This window comes from Amblyraja radiata, chromosome 1 (assembly GCF_010909765.2).
Source record: "Amblyraja radiata isolate CabotCenter1 chromosome 1, sAmbRad1.1.pri, whole genome shotgun sequence".
NCBI lineage: Eukaryota > Metazoa > Chordata > Chondrichthyes > Rajiformes > Rajidae > Amblyraja > Amblyraja radiata.
The window spans coordinates 155,163,326-155,178,095 of NC_045956.1; the positions used below are offsets into that span (position 1 = coordinate 155,163,326).

The window sequence follows — 14,770 nt, forward strand, 5'->3', positions numbered from 1 at the left end:
AGTGTTGATTCCACTGTGATGGATGTTAAATTTTATTTTATGCACTTTTTTACTTTGTATGCTGTATGGTAACACAAATTTCACTGTACCTTAATTGGTACATGTGACAATTAAATTGAATCTTGAATCTTGAATCTTAATTAATACTGTACACAGGACTCCAGATGTAGTCTCATCAACACCCTCTAAAGCTGAAACAACAATCCCCTTACTCTTGTATTCAATTCTCCTAGAAATAAACAATGCCATTTTGTTAGATTTCCAAATTACTTGCTTTATCAATATACTAATCCTCACAGGATCTGCACAATCAGTGAAGATCACATGTATTTATCATCAAAATCATAACTGCTTTTGTTTTAAAAATTACTTGGGCATTCTGATTGGTAACACATTTACATAAGTTCTAAATCCATAACTCCATGAAAGTAGCAACACAGGTAGATAGAGTGGCAAAGAAGGCATATGGTATGCTTGCTTTCATAAGTCGGGGCATTGACTATGAGAGTCAGGAAGCTATGATGCAGCTTTACAGGACTATTAAAAACATAGAAAATAGGTGCAGGAGTAGGCCATTCGGCCCTTCAAGCCTGCACCGCCATTCAATATGATCATGGCTGATCATCCAAATCAGTATCCCATACCTGCCTTCTCTCCATACCCCCTGATCCCTTTAGCCACAAGGGCCACATCTAACTCCCTCTTAAATATAGCCAATGAACTGGCCTCAACTACCTTCTGTGGCAGAGAATTCCACAGATTCACCACTCTGTAAAAAATGATTTTCTCATCTCGGTCCTAAAAGATTTCCCTCTTATCCTTAAACTGTGACCCCTTGTTCTGGACTTCCCCAACATCGGGAATAATCTTCCTGCATCTAGCCTGTCCAACCCCTTAAGAATTTTGTAAGTTTCTATAAGATCCCCCCTCAATCTTCTAAATTCTAGCGAGTACAAGCCGAGTCTATCCAGTCTTTCTTCATATGAAAGTCCTGTCATCCCAGGAATCAGTCTGGTGAACCTTCTCTGTACTCCCTCTATGGCAAGAATGTCTTTCCTCAGATTAGGAGACCAAAACTGTACGCAATACTCCAGGTGTGGTCTCACCAAGACCATGTACAGCTGCAGTAGAACCTCCCTGCTCTTATACTCAAATCCTTTTGCTATGAATGCTAACATACCATTCGCTTTCTTCACTGCCTGCTGCACCTGCATGCCTACTTTCAATGACTGGTGTACCATGACACCCAGGTGTCGTTGCATCTCCCCTTTTCCTAATCGGCCACCACTCAGATAATAGTCTACTTTCCTGTTTTTGCCACCAAAGTGGATAACCTCACATTTATCCACATTATACTGCATCTGCCATGCATTTGCCCACTTTTGGGGTAGTGCCTGCAGTTCCGGTTGCCCCATTATACAAATCTTTGGAGAGGGTGCAGGGGATGCATTGGAGAGGGTGCAGGGAATGCTGAATGCTGTCTGGATTGGAGGGTTTCAATAGACAATAGGTACAGGAGTAGGCCATTCGGCCCTTCAGTTACAAGGAGCTGTTGGACAGTCTTGGATTGTTTTCTCTGGAATGCTGGAGGTTGTGGGGGTGACCTGTTAGAAACATATAAAATGACGAGAGGCATAAATAGATGGACAGGCAGAACCTTTATCCAGAGATGGAAAAATCAAGGACGAAAGGGCATAGCTTTAAGGCGATGGGCAAAATTGAAAGGATGTGTGTGGGGCAGGATTTTATACACAGAGGATGGCGGTGAGTGGCTGGAACACACTACCGGGTGGCTGAGGCAGATACTATAGTGGTACCCGCAGTGGTTAGGTATAGAAGTGGGAACTGTAATTGTTTTTGTCAAAATTAAGTTTAGATGCGCAATTGCTTGACTCAGTGATTTTTGACTGAAACTAGACTGGGGGGGAAGCTGAGAACAAGCTATTTACAAGACCATAAGAGTGGACTCATACATCAGCTAGACCAAACGTAGACTGGGTGATCGTTTCGCTGAACACCATCACTCAGTCCACCTAGACCTACTTGATCTCCCGGTTGCTAAACACTTTAATTCTCCTTCCCATTCCCACACTGATCTTTCTGTCCATTGTCAGAGTGAGGCCAAAGGGGGAGAGGTATATCTCCATCTTCCTTTTTCTTATTTCTCTTCTTTCCTCTTGCACATCTTTGGTAGTTTAGGGGTCTTTTCCTTTCTTTCTTTCTTTCTTTTATTTTGCTTCTTTTTCATCATTCTCTCCCTTTTTCTCTTTTTTTTCTTTTTTGATTTAGGTAAAAAAAAAGAAACAAAAAAAAAAAGAAAGAAATGGAATTTCAAGGAATAGCTGTGAGTCAACTGCTTGCCCACCGGCCGTGAGTGAGCTGCCAGCACATCAGGCTTGAGTGACTGAGCCATTACCCCAAGAATCCATTTGGCCCACAATGTCCATACTAGCCAATATTGGAATTGGTGGAGAGGTGGAATATTGCGTTGGGGGACCAGCCCTCCCGTGTGAACATGGGACCCAACGGGTCCCACTTAGTCTAGTTTGTTCTATATCTCTACGTCATCGTCTATATCTCTTGTATCCCTTTCACGTGACTTTCAGTCTGAAGAAGGGTTTCGACTCAAAACGTCACCCATTCCTTCTCTCCAGAGATGTTGCAGGTCCTGCTGAGTTACTCCAGCATTTTGTGTCTATCCAGCGTTTACCATGAGGCAGATGCCGCGTGTCAGTTACAGCGCTGTTTTTTTAAATTGTAGAAGTTAAAATTACTATATTTGATCCTGAACTATTCTGCTGCTTGAAAAGTGTTGCCTCAGCACGATACCATCTTCAAGCTAGTGAGTAAACCTCTGGTAATGATTTATTTTACCTTGCTAAATGGCGGAAGGAGTTTACCGACTACCCACCTGTCCTCCTGATAAAGCACCTCCTCACCCACTTGTGGCAGAGCCTGTTGGTGCTATATCAACCGCCTCCAGACGCACAAAACTGGAGTGGAAGCAGGCCATTCTCAAACTTGAGAGATTGCCTAAAAAGGGGCAAATTCTAAATTGAAACGTTGTGATTTGTAATCTGTTTTAATATTTTGTACAGTTTCAGAGGGAACAAAAATGGTTCAATGCTTTGAGTGGGATTCTCCTTCAGTTTTACTCAAACCATAGAGTAGCCCCTGCTTTTTCCTTTTGAGCTTGATAAAGAATGTCAATTTACTGGGTTAATTATCCCATCGACAGTTATTTAACATGGAACTGATCACTGTTTGCATTGTGTAATGAGGGGTTCAATGAAAGCATTAACCTGTGTTTGAAATATTATTTAATTTGCGCTGCATGTCCAACATTTTCTCTCTGTACTTTGTTATCTATCTAATATATAAAAACATATGTTCAGCAAAGATTTTAAGATTAATTGAAAAAAATAAATCGTTAAATTGATGACCAGCTTGATGGCCAGATTTAATGAATTATTATAATTTAGTGTTGTTAAAAACACTCTTTGCAATACTTGGTCCTGTAATCAGATTTCTATTGTGCGATTGGGTATTTAAGTACAATATTAAAGTTATGCATCCCACTATGTCACAGGAAATGGACGTTTTTTTGAGATGTTATGTAGATACAGGTAAATTATAGTATTATCACCTGCATCATTGTGTGAGGAATTGTGAATGGAGCTGAATACTGTGGTACCACAGGGCTATCGCTTAACTTTTTTTCCCTGTTGCCAGCCGGGCAACCTTGGCAGCTTTTTAGGTTGCCAAATGACAGTTTAGGTGGTCATTTAAGATGGCTTGCATGACGCGTGCGATAATGTGCTCGGACGAAGTGCATAGTTACCAGACGGAATTATACTCAATGAAACATTCACATATTATTTCTGCTTCAAATAAAGTCACAAACTAAACATTTACCAATCAAGACATGATATATCCCACAATGACATGCAGCAAAATTATAAGGCAGTATCTCAACTCTTTTTACACATTGCAATTAATGCAATTTCTATTAGTTCTTTCCACTTCCAAACAAAAATGTGGTTGAATTATTCAGCGTATGATCAACCTGTGTCAATAAATCCTGGACCATGGTAACATATATGCGTACGTATAGTTGTGAATGTTGCTCATTAAATATCTGATATTCCATATTAAGAGCATTGATTTGCCGTTAAAATGAATTCTGTAATAACGTGTCAACGGTAGCAGTGACAATCGAACACTGCGGTTTTAATGTTTCACGTGTTCACAATTTAATTAATCCATCTTTACGGATTAAAACAAATAATAACATTGGGAATTAAAACATATTTTATTGCATTCCGTTATCAAACATAGTCAATGTTCGCTCTGAAGACATTTCCAGGACAATAGGGTCAGGGAGGGGGGTGTGTGTGAATCAGTGCGGGGTGGATAGATGGCAGGGGGGGAGGGGGGTTAGAAGGCAGTCGTTGCAGAATGGATGGATTGAGGCAGGTGAATTAGTACATGTTGGTTGGAGTAGGTAAAATTGTGAGGGGAGAGCACGGGGGATGTCAGTGATGTTGAATGGGGGGTTCAGTACGCGATGGATGGGGTAGACAAAAGTGCTGGAGAAACTTAGCAGGTGAGGCAGCATCTATGGAGCAAAGAAAATAGGCAACGTTTTGGGTCGAGACCCTTCTTCAGACTGTTCCCCCCATTCTTCTTGAATGGGAGGATCAGTACAGGAAGGATGGGGGGAGATCAGCGCAGGATGAATGGGGGGGGGGGTCAGTACAGTGTGGATCGGAGGGTCTGTGCAGAATGAATGGGGGATCACTACAGGATGAATGAGGAGAAGGTGCAGGGTAAATGGAGGGTGGGTCAGTACGGGATGAATGCGTGGATTAGTACAGGATGGATGGGGGATCAGTACAGGATGGATGGGGGATCAGTACAGGATGGATGGGAAAGGGGTAAGTACAGGGTGAATTGGGGAACCAGTGTAGGATGGATGGGGGGGGGAGGGGTGGCAGGAAAATCAATGCGAGGTGGATAGGGTGATCAGCGCAGGATGAATAGATTGGGGGGGGGGGGGGTAGATGGGGAGGGGAGCACAGGGGATGTCAGTGAGGACTGAATAGAGGCGGGAATGGGGATCAGTGCTGGATGTAGAGGAGGGGTCCCAGGATAAGGGGGGGGGGGGTGGAGGGGGCGTACAAGAGAGAGAGAGAGAGAAGGGGGGCGAGGTATGGAGGAAGGAGGGTCAGCGCTCCTCGGACAACATCGCCCCGTTGCCTTGGCCGTTGGGAACTCCTCGCCACCGTCTCCCTCCTCCGCCAGCCAATGGGGCCGAGCGGTGCAGCTCAAAGATCCTATAGCTATAGAATCTTTGGTGCAGCTGCTTCAGAAGAAAAGGCAGCCTCCCCCTCCCTCCCTCCTCCCGGCCTCGGCGTGCGGGAGGGTTTGTATTGAAAGCGCGGGTTTGCAAGCAGCGGCCCTTATCAGGGCGGGCGGAGTGTGGGAGGAGGAGAAGATGAGCCGCTGTTACTCGCAGTTTAGCGCCCGTCATTCACTTGACCCTTTCCTCACCCCGCACCTAGTATCTTTCCCAGGCAATACAGCCGTCACCGCCGACACAAAACGTTGCGTTCCTTTTGTCCAGAGATGCTGCCTGACCCGCGGAGTTACTCCAGTATTGTGTGTCCATCTTCGGTACAAACCAGTATCTAGTTGCCAAGCCGGGCAAAATTACTCAGTGTTTAGTTGCCCGGCGGCGCTTTGAGTGGTCAATGGCACCCGGGCAACCGTTAATTTCGAGCCCTGTACTAGTACTGCTATTAGATTTCAGAGGCTGGAGTTCATATCCCCCCCCCCCCCCCCCCCCACATGGAAGAAAATCCCAACCCAAAAGGTTTTCTGCTCACTTTCCTCTACAGATGCTATATTAGGGCGGCAGGGTGATGCAACTGTAGGGTTGCTGCCTTGCAGATCTGGAGACCTGGGTTTGATCCTGACTACGGGTGCTATCTGTACTGAGCTTGTAAGTTCTTCCCTCCAGCAGTTTGTTTTTTGCTCAAGTTTCTAGCATCGGCAGTCTCTTGTGCCTCCAAAGCAAACTTAGGTTTACCACTGTTTAAAGCACCTCGTGATAATGTCCCGTGTTGTGGAATGCCTATGTGGATTACATCAAATTCCTGGCACTGGATAAAGACTCAGAGTTTAACATCAATGCTTCATGTTATTGCAAGAAAGAAGGAACTTTCATTTATGTGATACTTTGCATGCTTCCAATATTTCCGAAGTGGTTCACAGCAGATTTGTTGTTCTAGTTTTATTCAACTTGGCCCAAACCAGGCACATAGAAATAAATGTTAAACCAGTGGAAAAGCTGAAAATCTCTAAAGAAACCCTGGAAATTCTCAGCGGATGAAGCAGTAATAGCTTTGGAGAGAAGGAAATTGTTTTTGGAAAGTAATCCTTTGATTGTTCTGTGAGAAGTAATCCTTAGATTGTGAAGTTCTGTAAGATAATTTCTTAGGTAATCCTTCAGGGTTGAGGATGACTTTTACGGATGCAAGGATAGCTTTTACTTCATACTCATTTTTCGACCTAGTTCTGTTGACTGAAAGATTGCTCCAGTTTTAGAAAAATTAGATTTTTCTCTTGTCTTTTACTCCATCCCCTCAGTTTGGTTCAACAATGCTATACCATATAATATGAAGTTAGTGTGAGTCCAATGGATTGATCCAAAGATGAATTTATTTCTTAAATATCCGTTGCGTAATTTGTTTCCTAACTGTTTCTCATATTTTGACGTTCATTTTTCTCATTTAAATCTCTCTTCACATGGTTGCTTTGAGAATTGACTGATATTGAAAAATAGGAAATTGGCTCTAATCTCTTTTCAAACAAAAAGTCTCAAATTCCAATGATATACACAAAGTGCTGGAGTAACTCAGCAGGTCAGGCAGCATCTCTGGAGAAAATGGGGTGATGGATGACGTTTCGGGTTGGAACCCTTCTTCTAAAGGGTTCTGAAGTTCTGAAGAAGAGTTCCGACCCGAAATGTCACCGATCTTTTTTCTTCAGCGGTGCTGCCTGACCCACTGAGTTACTCTAGCACTGTGTCTATCCTGGGGATAAACCAGCATCTACCGTTCCTTCCGAGAGACTAATTCCACGGGTTATTGATAGGGGACGATCAGCCATGATCACAATGAATGGTGGTGCTGGCTCGAAGGGCCAAATGGCCTCCTCCTGCACCTATTTTCTATGTTTCTATGTTTCCATGTTGTTGTCTATGAGTAGTAAATGCTTTTCTTATCTGCCGTTCTGACTCGCTGCGATGTTGGGCGGTAGAGCTATGTGCAGTGCTGCGAACATGATCGTGGATGTGATCGCAGAGCAAAAGAAGTTTGGGGTCAAATCTGCAACTTCTAATATGTTGCTTTCTTTGGATTCCTTTTTGATGGTCTGTCAATATTCGGTGTACAGAACAAATTGGAATAAAAAAAGTCAGCTGAAAATGCAACCAAAATTTCTAACCATATCTTGAAAGATCTGTATCAAGGAGCATCTGTGATGAATTATGCAGCAGTTATCACTGACTTGTAAATTTACGGAAATGCAGCTTTACCTTCATGTTGACTAACTTGTAAAGTGGAGCAATGGTTATAGGGAAATAATATCTGCACATAACTATATTCAGCATAACTCCAGACACTAATGCATACATTTCTTTACTTTGTGTTTAGGTCTGGAAGACAGAACAAGCGCTGGATCTTGGGGAGCCGGAGGTCATCCGAGCCCATCCAGGGTAAGACGTAACATGTTATTCACGTGGAATTTAGAAGGATGAGAGGAGAATTCTTAAAGGAGTGGACAGGCCAGATGCAGATAAAATGCTCCCGATGTTGGGGAGTCCAGAACCAGGGGTCACAGTTTAGCAATAAGGGGGTAGGCCATTTAGGATCGAGATGATGATAAAAGTTTTCACCCAGAGAGTTGTGAATCTGCGGAATTCACTGCCACAGAAGGCAGTGGAGGCTAATTCACTGGATGTTTTCAAGAGAGAGTTAGAATTAGCTGAAGGAATCAAGGGAAATGCGGAAAATGCAGGAACGGGGTACTGATTTTAGATGATCAGCCATGATCATGTTGAATGGCGGTGCTGGCTCGAAGGGCTAAATGGCCTACTCCTGCACCTATTTTCTATGTTTCTGTCCCAGATGCCCATCAATTTGTTTACTATTTATTGGGATTCAGAGAGATCTTTACAAAAGTCAAACTTCAAATATCTGGAGGTATTGCAAACTTTTGATAACATTCTTACACATTTAATGCAGTATATCATAGTGTTTAAGCTTTGCATTTTATTGCCAATAGACCATAGGCCAGATTAATTACTTCTCCATCATACTAGGCAGTATAATTCCATGGGAGTTTAATTGATGACTTTAAATGTCAGCAATGGCACTTATTTATCTTTCGTGCTGTTGTTGCAACTCAAAGTTCTTTCTTGAACAGTAGTTAGCGGGGAAATATTTTCTAGGTGCTTTGCAGTTCACGGGATAATTCTCCCAATTGTGTTGTTACTATCTTCTTAAGATCCCGCTGACTGTAATGCATTACAGCAACGTGCATTTATATAGCTTCACACACTAATATATTACAGCAAAAACACGCTTCACAGTGTCATACGTTCTTTATCGTAATTGGAGTAAAAATTTGTATCATCTTTCCCTTTTCCCGCTCCTATTCCTCGCAAGCCCATGGTTAGGTGATTGAAATAAAGCCATTAATGAATGAATTAATACTTTATTGTCACGTGACAAGTCACAGTGAAATTCTTCACTTGCATACCCAAGGTATGCAAACAGTTGCCACACAAAGGCGCTGACAAATTCACCATGTATCCCGCACCTCCCTCTCCCCCTCCTCACAGTGGACCCCCCACACCATGTCCTCCATTGTTATTCCCCATCCCTCATGGCGGTCCCCCCCCACGCCAGATCCTTCTTTGTTCCTCCACCCCGGCAGCGGCGTCCACACTCCCACGTGGTCCGTCCTCGCCCGTCGGTCGGCACCCTCAATAACCGCCACATGGACCTCTCCACAAAGTAAGAAGGAAGTAAGATGCTTAGGATACTAATGTTGGAGGCACAATGTTCTTGGTATTTTTGATGGGGTAAAGGGAACAAGAGGTTTATCTGGTAAACAAAACTTTAAAGATTTTCAGTGATTTAATATGTTCACTAGCAAAGGCTGTGGCAAATGGTATGTGGCAGGCTCATGATACAAAGTGCATGAGCTTTTGGATGAGGATGGAAAGCCAAACAGCTGAGAATTGGATTTGTCAAGTCTGCATATGGCCAATGTCCAGATTTTTTTTTTCCGGGTAGATGAACAGAAGGCGTTTGAGCTTACAGGAATTCAGCGACCTAGTCAAGTATCTCATTAAAAGTAAATATGCCAAGTACAGAGGGCATAGCTTAAAGGTGGGAGGAAGAAAGTGTAAAGGAGGATCAAGAGACTTTTTATACATGGAGTGGTGGATACTTCAGATTCAGATTCAATTTTAATTGTCATTGTCAGTGTACAGTACAGAGACAACGAAATGCATTTAGCATCTCCCTGGAAGAGCGACATAGCAAATGATTTGAATAAATAATAATAAGTGATAATAAGTGTCCGGGGGGTGGGGGGGTGATTGGCAGTCACCGAGGTACGTTGTTGAGTAGAGTGACAGCCGCCGGGAAGAAGCTGTTCCTGGACCTGCTGGTTCGGCAACGGAGAGACCTGTAGCGCCTCCCGGATGGTAGGAGGGTAAACAGTCCATGGTTGGGGTGAGAGCAGTCCTTGGCGATGCTGAGCGCCCTCCGCAGACAACGTATATGGTAAATGCTAGGGAATTGAAGAATGCAGGTGAACAAAGGGATCTGGGAATAACTGTGCACAGTTCCCTGAAGTGGAATCTCATGTAGATAGGGTGGTAAAGAAAGCTTGGGGAAGAGGATGTAACAGATATTGTAAATAGCTCATTCTAAACTTCCCCCCAGTCTAGTTTCAGTCCAAAACACTGAATCAAGTGCATCTAAACTAGTCCCATTTATCCGCATAACTGTAATTGTGTTTTGTCAAAATAAAGTTTGAATCAAGAGAGAATAGACACGACGTCACTCACAGCCGTCAACCGACGGGCTTCCCGAGACCGCACAGATCGCTGTCATGTGGCGCAAAGAGACAAACTGTGCAGCAAAGATCGCTATAGGATATTTGCTGTGCAGGGACTGAAGACAGCGTGAGAATTCTGTCATCAGCATGAGGGCGTGAGAATTGGCTGAAATGCGTGACTCTCATGCCCTAAGCGTGAGAGTTGGCAGCCCTGCAGAAGGTTACGCAGTCCTAAGCGCTCTCCCAGAAGATCGACACAGGACCTCGTGGTAGCGGACTTTTATAGGTCTCCGGACCTCGAGGGGCCGAACCACATGGGGGTGGTCTCTTTACAATCCAATTACAAATATCGATTAACCCCATACATGACAGACATTTCCCATACCCAATAATACAATGGTTAATACATTGTATTTTTGTATTTGAAAGAAAGTTCTAGAAGGAAGCAAACAAGAATAAACATTGAAACATGTGCCCTGAGATTCTAAGTTTCTCCAAGGCTCAACAGTTCGACCAATCATCGATTAACAGGATGATCTTCTCGCAACATTATTTATACTATTTACAATGCATTTGCAGCAATCCAATCAAAATGATGAATTTAAAGTCTGTTTGCAAAACCACTATACATTTTATCAATTCAAGAGAAACAGGGAGAACACCTGGACCCCTCTCCATCCTGCATACCAGTCTGAGCCTATAACCATATAACAATTACAGCACGGAAACAGGCCATCTCGACCCTTCTAGTCCGTGCCGAACACGTATTCTCCCCTAGTCCCATATACCTGCGCTCAGACCATAACCCTCCATTCCTTTCCCGTCCATATAACTATCCAATTTATTTTTAAATGATAAAAACGAACCTGCCTCCACCACCTTCACTGGAAGCTCATTCCACACAGCCACCACTCTCTGAATAAAGAAGTTCCCCCTCATGTTACCCCTAAACTTCTGTCCCTTAATTCTCAAGTCATGTCCCCTTGTTTGAATCTTCCCTACTCTCAGTGGGAAAAGCTTATCCACGTCAACTCTGTCTATCCCTCTCATCATTTTAAAGACCTCTATCAAGTCCCCCCTTAACCTTCTGCGCTCCAAAGAATAAAGTCCTAACTTGTTCAACCTTTCTCTGTAACTTAGTTGCTGAAACCCAGGCAACATTCTAGTAAATCTCCTCTGTACTCTCTCTATTTTGTTGACATCCTTCCTATAATTAGGCGACCAAAATTGTACACCATACTCCAGAATAGGCCTCACCAATGCCTTGTACAATTTTAACATTACATCCCAACTTCTATACTCAATGCTCTGATTTATAAAGGCCAGCACACCAAAAGCTTTCTTTACCACCCTATCTACATGAGATTACACTTTCAGGGAACTGTGCACAGTTATTCCCAGATCCCTTTGTTCACCTGCATTCTTCAATTCCCTAGCATTTACCATATACGTCCTATTTTGATTTGTCCTGCCAAGATGTAGCACCTCACACTTATCAGCATTAAACTCCATCTGCCATCTTTCAGCCCACTCTTCCAACTGGCATAAATCTCTCTGTAGACTTCATTATCCACAACCCCACCTATCTTAGTATCATCTGCATACTTACTAATCCAATTTACCACACCATCATCCAGATCATTGATGTACATGACAAACAACAGTGGACCCAACACAGATCCCTGTGGCACCCCACTAGTCACTGGCCTCCAACCTGACAAACAACCATCCACCATTACTCTCTGGCATCTCCCATTCAGCCACTGTTGAATCCATCTTGCTACTCCACCATTAATACCCAACCATTGAACCTTCTTAACCAACCTTCCGTGAGGAACCTTGTCAAAGGCCTTACTGAAGTCCATATATACAACATCCACTGCTTTACCCTCATCAATTTCCCGAGTAACCTCTTCAAAAAATTCAAGAAGATTAGTCAAACATGACCTTCCAGGCACAAATCAATGTTGACTGTTCCTAATCAGACCCTGTTTATCCAGATGCTTATATATATTATCTCTAAGTATCCTTTCCATTAATTTGCCCACCACTGACGTCAAACTAACAGGTCTATAATTGCTAGGTTTACTCTTAGACCCCTTTTTAAACAATGGAACAACATGCGTAGTACGCCAATCCTCCGGTACTATTCCCGTTTCTAATGACATTTGAAATATTTCTGTCATAGCCCCTGCTATTTCTACACTAACTTCCCTCAATGTCCTAAGGAATATCTTGTCCGGACCTGGAGACTTATCCACTTTTATATTTCTCAAAAGTGTCAGTACTTCCTCTTCTTTGAATCTCATAGTTTCCATAGCTACTCTACTTGTTTCCCTTACCTCACTTAATTCAATATCCTTCTCCTTGGTGAATACCGAAAAAAATAAATTGTTCAATATCTCCCCCATCTCTTTTGGCTCTGCAGATAGCTGTCTACTCTGACTCTCTAATGGACCAATTTTATCCCTTGTTATCCTCTTGCTATTAATATATCTGTAGAAACCCTTTGGATTTACTTTCACCTTACTTGCCAAAGCAACCTCATATCTTCTTTTAGCTTTTCTAATTTCTTTCTTAAGATTCTTTTTACATTCTTTATACTCCTCAAGCACCTCATTTACTCCATGCTGCCTATAATTATTGTAGATCTCTCTCTTTTTCCAAACCAAGTGTCCAATTTCCCTTGAAAACCATGGCTCTTTCCAATTTTTACTATTTCCTTTCAACCGGACAGGGACATAAAGATTTTGTACTCTTAAAATTTCACCTTTAAATGACCTCCATTTCTCTTCCACATCTTTCCCATAAAACAAACTGTCCCAATTTACTCCTTTTAAATCCTTTCGCATCTCCTCAAAGTTAGCCTTTCTCCAATCAAAAATCTCAACCCTAGGTCCAGTTCTGACCCTCTCCATAATTATATTGAAACTAATGGTATTGTGATCACTGGTCCCGAACTGTTCCCCAACGCATACCTCTGCCACCTGACCCATCTCATTTCCTAACAGGAGGTCCAGCACCGCCCCTTCTCTAGTAGGTACTTCTATGTATTGCTGCAAAAAACTATCCTGCACACATTTTACAAACTCCAACCCATCCAGCCCATTTACAGAATGTGTTTCCCAGTCTATGTGTGGAAAATTGAAATCTCCCACAATCACTACCTTGTGCTTACTACTAATATCTGCAATCTCCTTACATATTTGCTCTTCCAATTCTCGCTCCCCATTTGGCAGTCTATAATACACCCCTATAAGTGTTGCTACCCCTTTCCCATTTCTCAGTTCCACCCAAATAGCCTCCCTAGACGAGCCCTCTAATCTATCCTGCCAAAGCACTGCTGTAATATCTTCCCTGATAAGCAATGCAACACCTCCACCTCTTGCCCCTCCAATTCTATCACACCTGAAGCAACGAAATCCTGGAATATTTAGTTTCCAATCACAGCCCTCCTGCAACCATGTTTCACTGATCGCCACAACATCATACTTCCAGGTGTCAATCCAGGCTCTAAGTTCATCCACCTTTCTTACAATGGTCCTAGCATTAAAATATACACATTTAAGAAACCCACCCTCTCTTATTCTCTGTTTATTGTCTTTATTGTCTTTTTCTTCTCCCCTACATTTTGGGTCAGAGTGCTACCATTCTCTGCCTCCTGCCTCACACACTGACTGCTATCTTCAATCTGCTGGCGCCAATCAAAGCCTGTAAAGTTCAGCTGACAAGGTTTAAACAATTCTGACAAGTGCAGGGATCCTCCATTTAATAGTGTCTTTAATTTGGCCAATATTAACAATATGACAACAATGTTTGAGGCATTTTGACAGACAAATGAACAAGCAAAGAATGGAGCGATAAATGCAATTTAAATTTGCATTGTGGTTAGCACAGACATTGTGGGGTGAAGGGCCTGTTCTTGTGTTCTAGTTTTCTAAGGTCAGTGACCGGTCAGTTCCAAAACCGTACTGCCCTCCAAATGGAAAAAGAAACCTCACTACATACTGCTAATCCTTCCATTATTTTGGTCTAATCTGCAGATTTTGGCAAGACTTCCTCTAAGTATGTTGTCAAGCTGTAAAGGGTGCAGAGAAGATTTAAGAGGATGTTACCAGGACTCGAGGGCCTGAGCTATAGGGAGAGATGGAGCAGGCTAGGACTTTATTATTTGCAGTGTGTGAGGATGAGGGGTGATCTTTTAGAGGTAGCAAAGTTCATGAGAGAAATAGATAGGGTTGTCAGAAAGAATAGGTAAAGAATTAGGCCATTCAGCCCATCAAGTCTCTGCCATTCAATCTCGGCTGATCTATCTCTCCCTCCTAACCCCATTCTCCTGCCTTCTCCCCATAACCTGTACTAATCAAGAATCTGTTTAATCTAATCAAGAAACTTTTAAATCTCTTCCTTGAACGGGGACGCGACCTTTTCCTTGTCGTGTCTCCGTTTCGCTGGGGGCAAACATCGTGGAGCTGGCGGCCTCCAACCGGAATCGACCTGCGGGCTCCAGTCGTAGAGGCTGCGGATTTACCATCACTGAGCTGGCTGACTTCGGAGGCTGTGGTGGCACTGCGGCTGCGACCCCACTTCAGAGCTTCGGAGGCTTCGGCCGCAGGCCCTGTGGACGGTAAAA

At 43.1% G+C, this 14,770-nt stretch overlaps 1 protein-coding gene across 9 annotated transcripts in view; it reads left to right on the forward strand.

The window, feature by feature from the left end:
• Positions 1–14,770, forward strand: part of tcf4 (transcription factor 4) — a 617,800-nt gene that overhangs the window by 138,672 nt on the left and 464,358 nt on the right. For all 9 annotated transcript variants that reach the window (XM_033033210.1, XM_033033191.1, XM_033033173.1 and 6 more), the window contains one exon: positions 7,719–7,780. In XM_033033210.1, the coding sequence (XP_032889101.1) occupies positions 7,719–7,780 (62 nt within the window). The remainder of the gene's footprint in view (positions 1–7,718; positions 7,781–14,770) is intronic.